Source organism: Meleagris gallopavo, chromosome 1 (assembly GCF_000146605.3).
Source record: "Meleagris gallopavo isolate NT-WF06-2002-E0010 breed Aviagen turkey brand Nicholas breeding stock chromosome 1, Turkey_5.1, whole genome shotgun sequence".
Lineage (NCBI taxonomy): Eukaryota > Metazoa > Chordata > Aves > Galliformes > Phasianidae > Meleagris > Meleagris gallopavo.
Window position 1 is genome coordinate 137608528 of NC_015011.2, and position 18244 is coordinate 137626771.

The 18244-nt window shown below is 35.0% G+C and overlaps 1 protein-coding gene across 1 annotated transcript in view; it reads left to right on the forward strand.

Annotated features, from left to right (window-relative positions):
• LOC104917423 (sodium leak channel non-selective protein-like) overlaps positions 1 to 18244 on the forward strand; it is a 97927-nt gene that overhangs the window by 14263 nt on the left and 65420 nt on the right. The window contains exons 4-7 of the mRNA XM_031557670.1: positions 4019 to 4154; positions 5575 to 5742; positions 9949 to 10140; positions 15606 to 15743. Coding sequence (XP_031413530.1) covers positions 4019 to 4154; positions 5575 to 5742; positions 9949 to 10140; positions 15606 to 15743 — 634 coding nt within the window. The remainder of the gene's footprint in view (positions 1 to 4018; positions 4155 to 5574; positions 5743 to 9948; positions 10141 to 15605; positions 15744 to 18244) is intronic.

Below are 18244 nucleotides of genomic sequence, written 5' to 3' on the forward strand. Positions count from 1 at the left end.
AAAGAGAAGTTAAAGATAGCACCAGAGTCCAAACACTCAAATAGTGCAGGTTGTAGACATCAGTGCTTCATCATTCTGTTGTCTTTCATGTTGATGGGAATGGCTGTAGTTTGTATGAACACTGAGTAAAGGTTGGTCTGGCCCCAGGAAAAATACAGAAGCACTTGAAATGCAAGCTCTATAGACCAGTGACACTCTGGCTTTGTCTTCTTTTCCTTTGTTTCAACTAGTAACAAAAGTGATTGACTAAACAGCTCCCTAGGAAATTGCTCTGAAATCTAACACTTACACTAACTTTCCAGCATTACTAGAAATCAAATTTCCTTTTATGTCTGACTGAGTTCCAGCAAGACTGTATGCTAGACTGAAATTTCTTTAAAATGACTGATAAAATTAGGATGTTTGAACTTCTTAGCCAAGTTCATTCACAGACCAAGATAGGCTATTTTCTGATCAGTTTAATGTTTATTATTATATATTCTAATCATATTTAGATTTAATGGATTTTCTTACTATCAGATATGACAAGTGTTTTTGGAAGGAAGAGATCTGCACACAAAAAAAAACTTTGAAAATGCATATTTGTAAGAAATCCAATAAACCTTGTTATTGTTAAACTGAAAAATCATCTGTATGAAATCAATCCTTTTCCATATTGTAGCAATATATCCCATACTAGTGATTAGCAAATAGAAGGAATTCACTAAGACCTCAAATATAGAATTCACCTCAAATCTCAAAAAACAAATTCTGGCTTACTTATGCTGTTTAGAACCAGAATTCTAGTCAGAAGGCAATTAAGTGATGGCTTTACATATTCAAATTAAAATCAAGACTAAACAACCTCCCAAGCAAACCTTAAAGATCTTTAGAAGTACTTTGTTCCAGAAAGTAAACAAGTTCTTTAAAAAAAAAAATGCATTTACTATACTGAAGCTATCTGAACTTTTCAACAGTTATTGTGAAAAATACTAGTTTTATTTTATCTCAAGTTCTAAGCATATTCTAAAAACAACATGAATGAACAAGAAGATGATCCTGGGAATAAGACATTGGAATAAAACAAAAAAACAAAAAAAAAAAAAGGAATCCTCTTAGGATATCCCCTGCAGATTTACCAATATTTTCACTTCCGGGAAGTGAAGGTTTTGGAACTCATTTTAATTTCCAGGTTAGAATTGAATAATTAAATCAACATTAAAGCCTGAGACCATGAACTGCTCGTGGTAGGCACTTTTGCTTTATGCAGAAAAAAATAAAAGTAGAGCCTAGCTTCTTAACAAAATAACATTAATTCAACTTATATTCATAATAGGAAATGCTGCATGTGCCATTTCTACTTTGGCACTTATTAACCAGAAATATTCTTTTCCAGATCTATTTGAAGTGCAGGGCTTGGAGCTTTTCAACAGAAATATTTTCAGGGTTTTATTCTTCAAGATAAGTGTTTTTTGTAGATTAGAATACTAAATTTCTGTCCTATGAACGTGTCTGGTTTTCTTTAAATATACATTTTTTCTGTCTCTGAATGGTTTAGATTTATCCCAATACTGTTAGTGTGGAAACTTTCAAAAAATTTGTTTCCTTTCTACTATTTTGCCTGTTTACTTTTCCATAAACAAGTCTAAAATGGAGAAGAGTATTTTGTTTGTAAGACACACTGTTTTGATGTCCATTTGTCTTTTGTTTGTTTTATTGTTTGTTTGTTTTAATCTTTACTACAAACAATATAAAAATCAAATAATAAACTCCTGCTGTTTTATGGTAGGAGGTATAAAATGCAGCAAAAGAAGAGGTGAAGAGTCAAAAAATCCTAGGAAGAAAAACAAATTTACAAGCTGTTTTCATTTCTTATTCAGCTATTGTGAAACTTATATTTGCAGCATAGACTAGAAGCCTTTGCAGAGACAGGTGGGATTCTTACAAATATGGTTTTAAGTTCTGTTCTAAAGGACCTGAGCAGAACACTGCTAAAGTGTGCATTAAGACCATGAAGTTTTCAGGTGCTGGCTGGGAGGCAGCACTCAGACGTCACCGCATTCCTGGCAGCTCTCCATTTCTTCCCCTCTCTCCCAACCTTATTTCCTTGTATAGGGCAAGGATAAAGCTTTTTTTTTTTGGCAAAGCAAAATTTGCAGCCTGGTGGAGGACAGCTGCTCGTGTGTTACACTGGTTTCCTGTTCTAGTCTGTTCTGGCTTCTTAGGTGAATCTGCTTTTTCTCTATCTTTACAGCAATGGAAGTAATGATTTCAGCTCAAAAAACAATCTATAAAATTCTATTACGTTTCACAATTCAGAAGAAGATCTAGTAAAATAGTCTCAGTCTTTTGACATGAATTACAAGCAAAAATTAGAAGCTCTGTCAGTGGAAGACAGGTGTATAAATGTAATCAGATGTTATGCAAACCATTTGATACATTTTTAAGTGCCACTGGTTTGAATTCATTTCACAAACATGTAAAATGCAAATGATCCCCCCCTTGCCCCCTCGTATTTTTAGAATAAATTAAAATATACTTCACATTGTATTTGTAAGTGTAATTTCCCTAATCGGAAATATGTGTGCTCTGAAGTATGTATGTGTGTATTTAAATAATATTGTTATTCCACCTATTCTGAAACAGAATTCCTGCAGCTTTCTACTCTCATTCCTAATTTGCCCCCTCCTACTGTTTAGGACTTAGTCAGATGAGTTTTTCTTTAGAAATGAACTTTCATTTTAAAGCTTTTTGGTAAAGCATTCGCCTTATGTTTTACAATAGGGATTTTCATATAAAAGAGTAATTTCTTCAGACTTGGCACATGGTTTTCCTTGAGCTCTTTGAACTATAAGGGCTGAAAAACTAGCTGTATTTGAGAATACAAGCATCCTGCATACCTGGAGGTGTGTATGTATGAAATCACACAGATAGTTCTTTGCAGTGTTTCTTTCCTAATCTGACAAAAGATTTGGCTATGAAACATTTTGCCTTGATTTAACCATTCAAAAGACATTTAAAGCCTGATAACTGTTTTACATGCCTTGAAGAACTCACGTAGTTGGCAGTACTGCTCATAAACAGCTGTGTATTTTAAAAGTGTTAGCATAGGATGCAAGCTTCTGTGTTTGATCTCCTTGCTTGTGACAATCCTGCACACATAAAATACATAAAATTCTAGCTAGCAGATTCAAAAACAACCTGTTTAGTGTTGATAAATGTATTATTTTGATGGACTAAATGAGGTAAGCACTTAAGCCAGCATCACAGATATTGTCACTATTGCAGATAGAAAACAGCTATACTATACTGCAGTCATAGGAGAGAAGCTCGAATGTGTTTATTGATACAATATGGATATAATATAGTGATTTAACAAAGCTTAACTGTAACTAAGGCAGTGTCTTAACAGAATTCAAGATAGCTGGATACACTTGATTATTTACTGCACAGAGAATAGGGTAAGCACACACATATAGGAGGCCCTCCTAGTGAGTCATGAGGTTCATAATGGATCCCCTTCCTTTCTAACTCCTTGAACCACAGAGGTAAGGAGCCAAAGTGCATCTGGATCTACTCCTAGCTCTAGTCTTGGTCAACAGTTTATGTCAAAGGGCTTGTATGTTCATAGTCAATCTAAGATACAAACTTAGTAAAGCCAACAAAGTTTACAGTCAATCTAAGATGTGATCTTACTGAGGCTAATAAAGCCTAAAGCAAGCTATTAGTCACTTACCTAGAATCTGTACTGGAAAGGTGACTTGATGCCAAGGTGTAAGGGATGCCTTCTCAAGGGAAGATCCTGTCTTGCAGCCAGCTGCCACATAGGAGAACTTAAAGGGGGGCTCTTTGAGCACAGTATTGATGGGTGTAAGATGATTGACTCATAGTCATCAGTCATCTTTTAGGTTAATGCTCCATTGGTACTCAGCTGTTAAATCAGGAGTCTGCTATCAGTTCTTTCAGCCTCTGGTTTGAGATTGATATTTGTTTTAGCATGAGTATTATCAGTACTGTTATTCACTGTCCTCTTGTGCAGGCCTTGTGAGGAAGACCAGGCTGAAGAAGGTGGTTTAGGGAAGAAGACCAGAGTTGGGGGAGCACACCATCACAGGCGCAGTCAGATTCGTGATTCAAATCTTAGTCTCCAACTTTGTTATTCCCCGCACAATGCAGTAAACCTCATTACCAGCAGTCAGTTAATCTCTCCATCTTCTAACTTCACATTCTGTAACAAAACAAAAAAAAAAAGGCTAATCATTCTTAATTTAAAAGGAGGTTTGAGCTGTACTTTGTTTATGTTTACACAGCACTTTGAAAGTTTTAGCTGGATATAGATACAGCCTAATGTTATTTCAGTGTCTCTCTTAAACCCCAAAGCATGTGAACAGTTAGACAGGAAAACTGCTGAGAGAAGGAGAAATGTCTTTTCCATCTTGAGTTTTCTGGCTGCTGGAAAATGAGGGAGAGAACACCTCATATTATAGACTTAACTGCTTAATAAAGAAGGCAAGTGAAAAAGTGTATCCAGCCAAGATGATTTTCATCAGTGCAAGAAGAAAGAACAAATTTTGAAGATGTAAATCTTTAGAAAATTGTCTCCCTTTTTTCATAGCATTTTGCTATTATTTCAGGAAAGGCGTCTCTAACTCCTCTGTAATTCCCACCTTACTTTCTTTGCTTCTTTAGCACAGTCTCTTTTTAAAATTAAGAAAAATTACCAATTCTTGACTGAGCTTTTAATGTTCAAGTTCCATCACCTTTTTTTTTTTTACCTCTTTCAGTTGTCTTACTACTTTGCGAATTGTAGAAAAATTGAGGTAGCAATTTTCAAACAAAAGACCTTTAAACTTTGTCTTCTTTCTTAGATCTCTTAAAACTCTTCAGACAGCTCCTCTGTGTTCACAGCTTCACATTTTGAAAGACTCCTCTCCATTCTTTCCTTGGTTGGATTTATAATTTCATGCCATTCTACATGTCTATGTTAGGACTTAAGAAAATTTAATGAAGTGTACACTTCAATAAGCAACATGAGAAAAAAATAATTTATGAAAGAAGTCTTATCTAAATTGAACACAGGTTTTTAACAATGAATTTTCAGATTGAGCATACAACTTTTGAAAATTTAGATGTCAGATTTTCCAGATATATGAGTAAGACAAATTTCCAACTATTTATAATGGAAGCCGAATAAAGAACTTAAAAAGTGCTTAGGCAGAGTAGATGTAACTCCTTAGAGGAATAGTAGATATGTGACTTGTCACAGTTGATTTTTATTACATTATCAAAATTGTTTATCCAAATAATAAAGTACTCTTATGGTTATTTTTAAGTGTTTATAAATGTAAAAATTCATTTCAGTTCTGTACTATTCATAGTTGATCAGTGAACAAATAAGTGCCATGCAATCACAGACATTTTTAAAAATCATGTAGAAATAAATAAAATACCATGTTTGGGTTTGTATTTCTTTTCTAAATACAGTGGAGATCTTTATTTTTGTCATACAAAACCTTGATAGACTTTATGGCTTAGAAAGTTGCAATTGAATTCAGTGTCCTGACCACATCTTTCTTGTTTTATATATTCATCTAGGTTGCTTTTACAGTTCTGTTTGATTTAGAAGCTCTCCTGAAGATCTGGTGTTTGGGTTTCACAGGATACATCAGCTCATCTCTTCACAAATTTGAGTTGCTACTTGTAATCGGAACCACTCTTCACATTTATCCAGATCTCTATCACTCTCAGTTTACATATTTTCAGGTATGTACAGCTGTTTTTCACATTTTACCATTATATCAATTAAAAATATTACCCATTAATAGGAGCACATATTTCATTTATTTCTGTCATCAGACTACCAATGTTCTCTCAGTATGGACTCCTCTCAAGAATACCTTTAAAATAACAGGTCTGTTCTTAACTGTGTTTCTTGGGTAAATTTTCAGAACTAGGATTATTTCTAACTCTTACAGCTTCCTACTGTCACTTTCCTCTACAAGCCACCACTGCTTTCCTGGCTTCTGTCCCTAAGATCTAAATGTTTTTTCTGTTGCTCCTCCAAATCTTGACATCAGTGGCAGTCACATCCCTAACTGAGGAGAACTGCAGTCATTGTGGGTATTCTGAAGACCTTTAACCAGAACCAGTTTAAGATTTCTCTTATAGCTCTCCAACTATTCCCAATCCAGAGGGAAAGTATGTTTACTGAAGCTGCTGCTACACGTTAACTTTGGGGAAGAACAGAAAAGCAAGACAAGGAAAGACTTATTAATTCAGACTTCTGATTATTCCTCTGCCTACTAGTCCAACTAATTCCCTGTTCAGCCTTGTAAAAGTTCCTAGGGTTACTCCAGCTGTGGAAGAAAGTGTTGAGATTCACAACAAAGTGCTATATTCAACAGTTCTGAAGGAAATTCTTTTTTTTTTAAAAAAAGCCTGGCCATTATTCAGCAGTGGATTGTCATGGTGAATAATTAATTATAAGTAAATGCAAATAACAAGTATCTTGACAGAATCCTGTTCATGTATGTGATTAACTACAATGACACACAGTAATCAAGTAAGTACACTGGGGGTGGCACTCTCTCCAGGTGTGTGTTGCGACACAATGTTTTTTTCAGACTTCTGCAAATCCTATATTCTATTCTTTCTGACTGGTTCTACAAACTTGCTCAAGAAAGATTTCGGAATATCACATTCTATTTCTATTTCACTTTTGATTTTAAGGCTTTTACATGGTTACACCTTTCATTTTGTTGTCTGAATGTGTAAAATTTTGATCAACTTGGCGTGATATACTTAATGTTCAAAAAAGAGTGTTCTATCAAGAGCATGCCATTGCACCCCTGTGCAATCCAAATTCCCAAAGCAGATGACAGTAAGGTCGGAAAAATGCTTCACCTTAGATGCCAGTATGTAAGGAAATAGAATCAAAAGGTTGGAAAGGACCTACAAGATCATCTAGTCCAACCATCCTCTTGTCAACATTATTACCACCATTACTACTAAACCATATCTCATAGATCCTCATCCAGACACCTCTTGAATTCTACCACCTCCCTGGGCAGGCCATTCCAGAGAAAAAGTTCTTCCTTTTGTCTGATCTAAATCTCCCCTGGCGCAACTTGTGGCCAAGAGGTGCACACCATACACCCCAGAAAGTACATTTTTTGGCAAGCTAGAAATACATTTTCAAATCAAGGTCAAAAAGTCCTTTTTACATGAATACACATTGATGTTTGGCAGATTTAAAAGTCTTTAGATATTAATGATGACAGGTTAAATGTGTTCCTTGTCAGCCAACAAAATAGGTTACTGAAAACAGAAGTCATTTAACACATTCCAGGATAATAAGCAGATATATTATTTTCTTTGTCCAGTTCTGCTTAGCAGATATTTTATTATTCATTGGTCTGATAATTACCTTTTGCCAACGTATCATTTGTTCTTCTCCACATTGACTACTGCTCATTTTCCTACCTATCTTTCTTAAATTCATTGTTCATTCAAAACACTTTGCAAATTCCTCTGTGAAGGAAAACATCTGTAAACTACAGCAAAGCACCATTCCCTAGTCTAAAGAACATCTCATCTGTAGAGAAATAACAGAATTCTCATATTATTGCAGAGACTTCTAATAAATTGGTATGAAGGGGGAAATTTAAGCAGAATTAGATTGCAGAGACGATATTTGTGATTGGAGAAATACTGCTGAGTCATTTTTTAATAAATGTTATCACTTATACGAGATGTAGCTATTATTTTGACAGAGCTGTGATTTCCCTTTTGTCGTTTTCATTTTTATTTGTTTCTTAAAGTATTTTTATATTTAATCCAGATTGGGCAACATCTACATCTTCTAAATTTAATACATTTTGCCATCCAATTACATGGAATGCATAAACGTTCATTACAGTATACTTTTGCTAGATTTAATTTGCCATATAATGAAAATAAATGAAAAAGAAAAAAAAGACCAATAAGATTAGCGTGTTGCTTAAAGGTCAATTAAAGTTCCCCAAAGGAAGGTAAAAAAATAGTGGGACAGTTAGTAAAGTTCAACCAAAACACAGTTCAGAATACAAAACAGCATTCAGTCTTCAGTCACTGGGGTCATTATTGGCACTAGCGTTCATGTACATTTATAAATCAAGTGCATTTCTAAGTAAGAAGGCACCACATTTAAATGTTGGTAATACTTTGAAATCTCACTGATCTTTCTGGCTGCCACTCTCTTGGCAACCAATTTTATGTACTCAGGTTACTTGGAATGTGAAATATGATAGAATAGACTTAACCTCACTTTATTCAAATGTGAAAGTTAGTCTGTCTCATGTAACCTCTCAGCCCCAAGGCCTTTTTAAGTACTAAGGAAAGTGTAGGCACTTCCCATCTCATGAGGGGTCTGGTTTGTTTGGAATAAGTTGCTCTCTGGAGTCGACTTTCTGTCTCCCCTTTGACAGCTGAGCCTATTGTGATCCCTGCCGGACAGTATAGCATATTCTGGGTACCTGATAGATAGGTACCCAGGTGCATAAAGCATCAGCCTATAATTTCACTGTAATTCCTACCTTTCAGTTTCAATATGATTTTTGTATAAATATAGGCAATACCTTGGGCTGGAGAGTCGTCTTCTTTGTAAGAACTGCAGAATTAGATTTGACCCATATCCTCTTGTCAGTTGTCTCCTGTGCCTACTGAGGATGCCACTGCCTCTTTTTGATGCTAACGTTCATATTACTGTTTTTGTCACCATCAGTGGCTGGAATAGGAGAATCAGAGCTTTCATTAGCTTTTCAAAAGTAGATTCATCAGTGAGTGGGTCAGGAGTTCTACGTACAATCACAGTTCTGCTACCGCTGCTAATACTGGGATGCATAAAATACGTCAAATTCTTCAGTGGCTCACAATGCTATTTTCTCTGATACTGAGAAATGCCACCCAAAATTTCCCTTGTTGTGTAGCAATGTGTTTATTACCAATCTTGCTAGGTTATACTTGACACAATGTCAAGCAATTTTGCCTTGGGTCGCTGAAATAGAAAGATGAACTGTGGAAGATTTGGCCGTTTGAAGTGCAAGTATGTAACATTCTGTAACAGATAACACACAGTCACAGAGGAGTAGGTTACAAGTGACCTTTTAAAGTGGCCTCATTCAGCCTGCTGCTCAAAGCAGAGTTTTCTTCACAGCCTGTTCAGGATCCTCTCCATTTAAAATATGTGAATTTTTAAGAATGATGATAAGCAAACTTTGGAGCAATTTACTTATGCTGCAATCAATTCTCAGCTGTTAAATCAAGACTGCTGAGTTTTGTCCTCTACTGGAGGCCATTCCTATATGTTAGATGTGACTATGAATCTTCACTGGTCTGTAATTTCTCATTACATTCAAACTCTGTTGTATGTTTTGTGTGTTTCTCTTCCTTTGTTTACCCTCAAAACAGCTTTACTCCCTTGCATTTCTGTGATGACCGTGAGTCACAGGTGAATTGATAACCTGGGAGTTTTCAGTATCCTCCCATGCCTGTATTCTCAAGAAATACGCTGTCACACCATGCCCTGGTGCTGCATTTTTTGAAAGGGCTGTAGATAGCTTTATCTGTGCAAAATTGCTTCTTTTTATTAATGTATGTTAGATCAAAAGATATATGGAGCAATGAGCATTGCTACATATAATTTTCCAAGGCTAAGCAAAATTTAAATATGTTAATAGTTACCCGGTCATTAAATAATAACTGTTAGTAGCTAAAACAAACCTCTAGGCAGTTCAAGTCAAGTACAAAGTCTGACAGGTTCCGTGGCTTATGTTCTTAACCTAACAACTTGTGGTCTGCTGCACCAGTGATAACCAAATATTTACTGTGTTACAAGGCTACACGTTCCTTTTTTATCCTAAAATCTGACAAGTTTTTAATTAACATAATAATCAAATAATTAATGCAGTTGTATTTTCTCTTTCTTTGCAGGTTCTTAGAGTAGTTCGGCTTATAAAGATCTCTCCTGCTTTGGAGGATTTTGTGTATAAGATCTTTGGACCAGGAAAAAAGCTTGGGAGTTTGGTTGTATTTACTGCCAGCCTTCTAATTGTAATGTCAGCGATCAGTTTACAGATGTTTTGCTTTGTGGAAGAACTGGATAGATTTACAACCTTTCCACGGGCAAGTATAACCAGCAATGGTACCTTATTGTGTAGTAAGATTTTCTTATCATTAATATGTATATTCATTCTTATATGACCAATGTTCTTATTCTTCTAAGAACCATGGGGCAGAATCAGCTTATGCAGTTTCAAAAATATGTATTTTCTGGGTGTAGTAGTCTTCCACTAGTACTTCACTTGTGAAGTTTGTATTTCTTCCTGTGAGGGGATATGGGAAAATTATATGTGTGCACACATACACATGGCTTAACATACATTATGGCTTACGATCTAGCATGCTACAAAAAAAGACCCATTTGCAGAACAATAGAAATTACCCACAGAATTTATATAAAAATGTATACACATGATTTATGTCTTCATATTGTGAAGTTGTTGATTTTGATTAGTACAGGAATGTTTCCTTTACACAGGGCTATAAAACCTGTCTGCATTGACAGAATATGTGTCTGCCTTATGGGCATGAAGTTTTAATTCAGAATAGAACACTGAAAATTAGTGGAAATTGGAGCTAATGAATTTATCGAAGCACACTGTTCTGAATGAAATATAGACATTTATTTAATAATGAATTAAAATGAGTGTGCATGGATTGGTTTTAGTCATAATTTATTTGTTTCTGTTGCTCCAGTTTGGTTATCCAATGTATCCATTTTAGAGAAAGTGCATTGGTAGGAACAATTAAATAACAATGAACAAGACAGTCTCAAGGGTCATTCATCTAGCAAACAAAATAACTAGACAACAATTTGGTCTGGATTTGATGTATGGGATGCTAGACACCAAACGTAAGACAAAAATACCTATTCACAAGGAATAAAAATAATGCCATGCTTTCTCTATTAAAAAATGTACTTACAAAAATAGTCATAAAGAATTCGGTATTATTCATTTTTGAAATGCTGAAGAAAGCAAAAAGAAGATAATACAACTCAAACTTTACTTAAAAAAACAGTGCATCTGCCTCTAAATTGGGTGGTACTGCCACCCTATGCTATGCCCAAGTCCTATGTATAATCTCTGATTAAAAAAAAATGAAGTTAAAAAGCTTTAAATCAACAGTGGAGTTTAGTTTCAGAATTTTTTTATTATTTATGCAAAATGGCAATGATAGACTTGAAGGAATTATTGTAGTATAATTAAAACAAGATACTCCATGAATACCTGGATGTTTTTAACTGAAATAATTAGTATAAAAAACTGAAAAAGATTGACTTGCAGTAAGACATTGCTAAGATATCTCAAGATGTTAGGAAATTTTTAAATTATTTTGAACATTCAGTCTATGGCCAAATAGGCTTTAATAAGAAATTTTACCATGTTAAACTTTTGAAAAAGTTTACAAAACTGAGAAAATATTTTCTCCAGTAAATCTTAGGGTTTTTTTAATATATAAAGGAGAAACTATTCAAAGTTTTTTCTATTTTGTGTTTGTTTTTTATGGGAAAAATGCAAGGCCCATTACCTATAATAAGGGACTGTTCCAATATTCAATTCCAGTAAATTGAAATATTTCTTATAGCTTCTGTATGATAGAGTGCATTAAAGTGTTTGTTTTTTAGTTATTCGTTATTTGTATACTTATTCATCTAGTCATAAATGGTCCAGAAATATATTTTGCAGTTCATTTTCTTAATTTTCTAATGAAACAGCTGTCAGTAGTTTCAGAGTCAGTGAAAATATTATACTAAAATATTTTGTTTGACAGTGTCCCTCTAATGTCTGCTTTCAATAAAGATCACAGAATGCTTTTGCAACAACACAGAAATGAAATATACAATTCTGGATTTGAGTGTAATGCATTCTTTTCACAATGTGACTATGAAATATTTGTATCAGTATATAACATAGAAGAAGGTATAAAGTCTGCATAGCAGCAATTTCCATTATGAATTTTTAAGAGCTTGCACACAAATATGAACGAACCCCAAATGGTAGCACTGTTGCTATGAGCTTCTTTCAGTTCTGAATCCACAGAGGTCAAGTACACTAACAAAGTGGTGAGTCTACAGGTAAATTTTTACTTTTTGTATTAAAGTGCCTTCTATAGTGAAACAGAAAAAAAACATAAAATCATTTTGAATGCCAGAAGTGCTTTATAAGAAGGAACAGTATGGGTTTGGGAACAAAGAGACCTCCTCCTTTCACTAATGCCTATAAATTGCATGTTTTCACATGGTTTCCTGACAACTGTCAATAGGCACAAACTCAGTGTTGCTATGGTTACAAATTTCACTGTTCTTTTGCCCATTGTAACTTTCCAATTGGACTGGCTTTCACTCTAATTCCAAATATAAAAATATAAATGTTTGCTATCTGCCATTTTAACCAATCTGCCATCTCTATTTTTGCATGTCTTCTTTGGCTGCATGCACTGAGCCATGAGTTCAAAATTGGGTAGTTCAGTGTAGGGCCCAAATAGAGAAAAATCAGATGGGGATTTGTGCAAAGGTAGTAATATAAGATGGCTGCTTGGAAATTTAAACATTGACTGTATGGAAAACTAAGTGTGTTTTTAGTGTCTGACTTCCATATCCCAGTTTCTGTTGACACTACTCAGTGCCTCAGACATATTATAAGGCTGGGAACAGCACTATTCTCTTAAATGTAACAATAAAAAATGGAAAGAAATGAAATGTAGGCCCTGCTGATCTCAACAGCAACAATCCTGTGGTCATCAGCGAAACCAGGACTTGAATTCTAGTCTTGAAAACAGAGGAAGTTCCGCTTATGACCTTTTAATTCAACATAATCACCATCCCTTTAAAGAGCTGCACCATGTCTTAATTTTCTGATGCAATTTCAATCTCAGCGCTGCTGACATTTTTACAGAGCTTCTCGTAGAGCTTCTCACAGTGCGTCATGGAGTACTCATTACTGTGTCAGGAGAAAAAGGAAAGTTCAAGACAGGTAGAAAGCAATGCAAGCACTGCACAGCATTGGCCTAAATCTTGCTAACTTCATTTGCAGAAGTAATCCCACTGATTGCAGGGAAGCTTGCATGAGTAAGTAAATTTTGGAACTGCTTACCAACTACCTCAGGGATTTGGCCAAAATTTCATATGGACAAGCAGCACTTTAAAAGACAAGTATGTTAAAACTGAAAGTAGTTTTTAGAGTGGCACCACCCTGTAATAGATGAGTGGGCTATCAGAACTAGCACTTCTGTTTGTACACTCCATCATACATTTGCCAATCTTCTACTAAAAATAAAAAGGTAGTTTGACTTCCATCATCAAAACAGCTAATTATGTAATAGGGCATAAATAGTTGAAGAAATTGACAGTCTATTCTATAACGTAAATTAATTCAGAAAGTCACCATTTGCATAAATCTCTAAGCCTCATCTTCACAGGTGTTGATTCTGTCAGCTAGGTAGCTGCATTTCAAATTCATTTTAATATAAACAGTGGGAAGTGCACCTTTCAGCTAAAAATAACTTGCTCCGAAGGATATTGACGGATGCAAAACAAACTTACTGTGCATTGCTGTGTTCTCTTAAAACTAATATTCTGTCATATATTGGACTTAATGTAATAATAGAATATTTGAGTGTATTGGAAGGCCATTTGAAATACTCGTATGCTTTATGGACAGCTGATTTAGATAGCAGATTAGATTTCTATGCTGTCAAAAGTGTGTCTTTTCTAAATTAATTTATTTTTTGTACTAATAAGGGGTCCACAACGTAGTTGTAGATTATCTTTATATCTGAAGTTTACTTAAAATACATATTTTTAATAAATATATTTTTATGTGATTCAGTATGAAGAATACTGCACTGGTTCAATTGGCCATTTACCCAGGTATTTTTAAAGCCAGAAGAAGAGTGTTGTATTACTTAATGTAATTAATCACCTAAATTTTACTTCAGCAAAGAGAGTCCCACCCATTAGGTAAGGAAAGACATTACTGCCTCCAGAAGTGCTATACAATTCCAGAGATGCTCAGCAGTTGCCTACTTTAGCTTTATCTTCACCTGATAAGAGGAGGCTGAGAACTGTACTGTGTACTGATGAGGTCATCATCTTAGAATCATAGAATGGTTTGTGTTAAAAGAGATTCAAAGATCATCTAGTTTCAACCCACCAGCACAGGCAATATTGCCAGACCCTAAATCAGTCACTAGATCTGGTTGCCCAGGACCTCATCCAAACTGGCCTTGGTGGCCTCCAGAATTGGGGCTCCTACAGCTTCTCTGGACAAGCTTTGCCAATGCTTCACCACTCTGTCAGTGAAAAATGTCCACCTGATATCTAATCTAAATCTCCCCTCTTATAGTTTAAAAGCATTCCCCCTTGTCCTATCATTATCTAACCATGTAAAATGTTTATTTCTCTCGTGTTCATAAGCTCCCTTTAAGTACGAGAAGGCTGCAATGAGGTCTCCCCTGAGACTTGTGAGGCATGATCTGCCTCTGATGAAGACATAGTGGCTGTAGCAGATCACGTTCTCAGCCCTCATGTGCCTTAGCATGTCTTCCATAAGGATTTGATCTGTTCCTTGATCTTCTCCGGCACAGATGTGAGGCTCACCAGCCTACAGTTTCCCAGGTTTTCTTTCTCCCTTTCTTGAAAATAGGAGTGATATTTCTCTTTCTCCAGTCACCAGGACTTTGACTGGCAGGCATCATTTTTGTTATTAAAAATGGCAGTAGATGGGACAGGATGAAGCTTGTCTTTTGTTTTACACTGCTTAGTGCTGGCATTTTGATTTGTGGCTTTAGGTATGGGGTGTCAGAAGTTTCAGATATCTGGATTCTAGGGCTCATCTGGATTCAGACGTTCCTATCACCAAAGATAATTGGTTGAAACATTTCCCTTATTCCTTCTGTTTTTGACATTCTTTCCTAGTCTGAAGGGATTTGAAAATGTTACATAAACCTTTGCACAATGAATGCTGTTGACAAAATACATAGAGGAAGAATCTGAATAACTGAAACAGATGGAAGAACTGGGACCTTGTTTTGTATTGGTTATTCTCACCAGTGGGATGCCTGGAGTGCTTCTGCTGTTAAAATAACATAAATATTTGGTCTCATTTCCTTTTACAATTTATTGTAAGCATATTTATAGAGAGATAACACTGAAATATATGCATAACCAAAAAATTACAGTTCAGTGTTTTATTGTAAACAATAAGCTGTGATGATCAAGTTATTTTTCCTATTGTCTTATCTCGGGAAGAAACCAAAAAGCTTTTCATGTGGGCTAATGAAGCTTGAGCTATGTTTACAAGTGCAATCAAAGGTTAGGTTATTTATTCCTGCTCTTACTCTGAAATAACCTTTCACCTGACTTCAAAACTTAAAATACAAATATTTATTAAGATTAAAAACAACAACAACAACAAAAAAGCAAAGCTAATTTTCAGCTCTGTTAAGTCAACTTGAGTAAAGTGTGTATGAAACTACATTTATACAATTTGTGAAATATTAATATGTATGTGTTTCTTTTCTTGCAGGCATTCATGTCAATGTTTCAGATTCTCACACAGGAAGGATGGGTAGATGTCATGGATCAGACACTGAATGCTGTAGGACATATGTGGGCACCAGTAGTTGCCATTTATTTTATACTGTATCATCTTTTTGCTACATTGGTAAGTTTTAATTTGCAAATGCATTTTGCTTTTCTTTCTTTTTCATCTTGCTTACGTAGTTCTTGTATTATTTATTTATTTTTCTTCTACTTAGAACTGATTGTGATGCTCATGTTCAGCATAAGGGGCTTTGGGTTTATTTCTTTGATGTGGCAGAATTCACCCTTCAGCCATGTAGCGTAAGTGAGGAGCTTTTGTTATGGTGTGAGTTGTTCTTCCTAAGATCCAAATCATGCTGGTAGGCTAATAGTATAATTGTTGACTGTCTTGTGCCTTCACGGTTCTGATGATTACAGAGTGAAGCAAGTGTTTGTATTTCACGTAGAAATGGTCTTCTCAATTACAACTGCATTCTCTTTGCAGTAATAATTAGAGTCAGAATTGTTAAGCCTTGGGATGCAAACTCTTAATAATAAAACAGTGCTTTCCTGTTGTCTGATGCAAAGTCAATGCATCAAAAATATATAACGTAGTAGGCAATAAAAGGATGAGAATTACTAAAGCACTTCCTGGATATGTATGGAAAATTGGACTATATCTAAAAAAAGATGTTTTTCCTGTATGGATTTTAAATGAGATGATGATATTTTTCTATAGAGAAAAAGGTAAAGAAAACAGCCTTTTGGAAATCCTGTATCAATAATGCTGTGGTAATGTATTTTGAATACAGAGAAAATACTATAGTAAGGGGAATAACCATTTGATCCATCCTTAATTCACTACTACTTTTATTTTGTATTTTTGTATTTTGCATTCACTGCAGTTTTTAACATACACATTTTCATTTTCTTCATTTCAATTTATTATACTGTTACCTGCTTCTTAAGTTGATAATTATATTTATAAAATCTTCATCAGTTTCCAACTGTTTTTTTTTTTACTTTATGATTTGTCCTGCTTCACTTATAATTGACTGGCTGATCAGTCTGTAATTGTGGGTGCAGTAGATTTCTTCACAATCACTGAAATCCTGACCACTCATAAATGGCAGTAAAGGGCATTTGATTCTCCTGGAGCTGCTTAACTGTATTAAAATATAAGGCGAGCAAAGGTACACTGCCGTCAGTAATATGGAACTTCTATTGTTAAGTCCTTGGGTCTGGAAAAGCAAATTCACACTAGAGAGTTCTTTAAAATTTCTTTGGTAGTGGGAATAAAAAGCAAAGGTAAGTGGATTTTGGTCACGAATTGATTACTGATTTGAGAATTTTATTGTGTTTTTTACCAAGCTGAAATTGAATCGATTTTTTTTCCTCTTTGATGAACATTGAGCAAATCCATAAAGTAGTGCCAGGTGGCCTCAATACTAAAAAATCACAACTTAATTGGAAAGTAAGTTAGTTATAAGATATTTTTGGTATTCTGCTTCATGCTTTCAGAAAGAGTTATCTGAGACTCCTATGTCTGCTTATTGAAGCTACTTATTTTGCTAGTTTCTAAATCACCTGTCTGTATACTGTCCTCAGTCTTTTTCCAGGGCATTTGCATTTTAATTATGTAGCCCTTACTTTGCTCCCTAAGTCTATGCACTTCTTCTGATTCACTTATGCAAATTCTACATGGATGAAGGAGCTCTTCTTAGAGATCTTTGCAAAACTAGCTGGCCTTATGAAGTCGTTAGCTTCAGTTCTAAGTTTTTCCTCAGACCTTGAAAGAAAAAGCTTCCAAGGACAGAATTGTCTGAAGACAAAAGAAGCTTAAAGAGAGAAAGAAACTTGTAATTGGTAAAGGAGCATGAAAACAGTTGGGCTGTTCCTGAAACCAGAAAGGAGACACTTAAGAATAAACAGCTGTAAGTGAAAAAAAAATCAAAACAACTGAAGTCAAACGGAGAAATGACTTTCAACAGCCAGAAGAAGGGGGAGGTTTAGAATTGAGAAGTGATAATTGCAGGCATTTGGCAAAGTAAACTGTACAGTTTTGGAGTGAAATGAATAGGTTTAGAAAGCAAAGAAAAGCTGAAGCTCAAAAAACAAAACCTCCTTTGGAAGTGAAGACTGTTATTAATTGAGATGGCAGTGGAGAAAGTTAAATAAATAATAAGTTTGCATTTAACTTTTCTTTTCTGGTACATGGTTGTTAATTCTTGTTGAAGAAAGTTGAAAAGGGAACTAATGAAAGTCTTGATGCCTTGATATGATTATGTGCATGAAGCAGCAAGGCTGAAAGTGGTATTTAATGAGCACTGTATTTCTGTTTTGTATGGAACAGTACCTCCCTAACTAGTATGTTTCCAGCTGCAGGTACTAGAGTGTCATAGGCTGTATAAAGTAGCTAAGGAAAGAAAAACCCCATACTGTAAAATCCTGACAAAATGATAGCAAAATCATCAATTAGGGAGCAAATTACTTTGTACCAGGGATTATGTATTTTATAAGAGTTCTGTCCTGTTTTACATTTTTGAACGCCATCATAACATTTACAGCTTGTAATAATCAGATAATAGAAAACAGTTTGAAGTGCTGTTTAGATATAAGAAATATTTAATATGGTTTTTATAA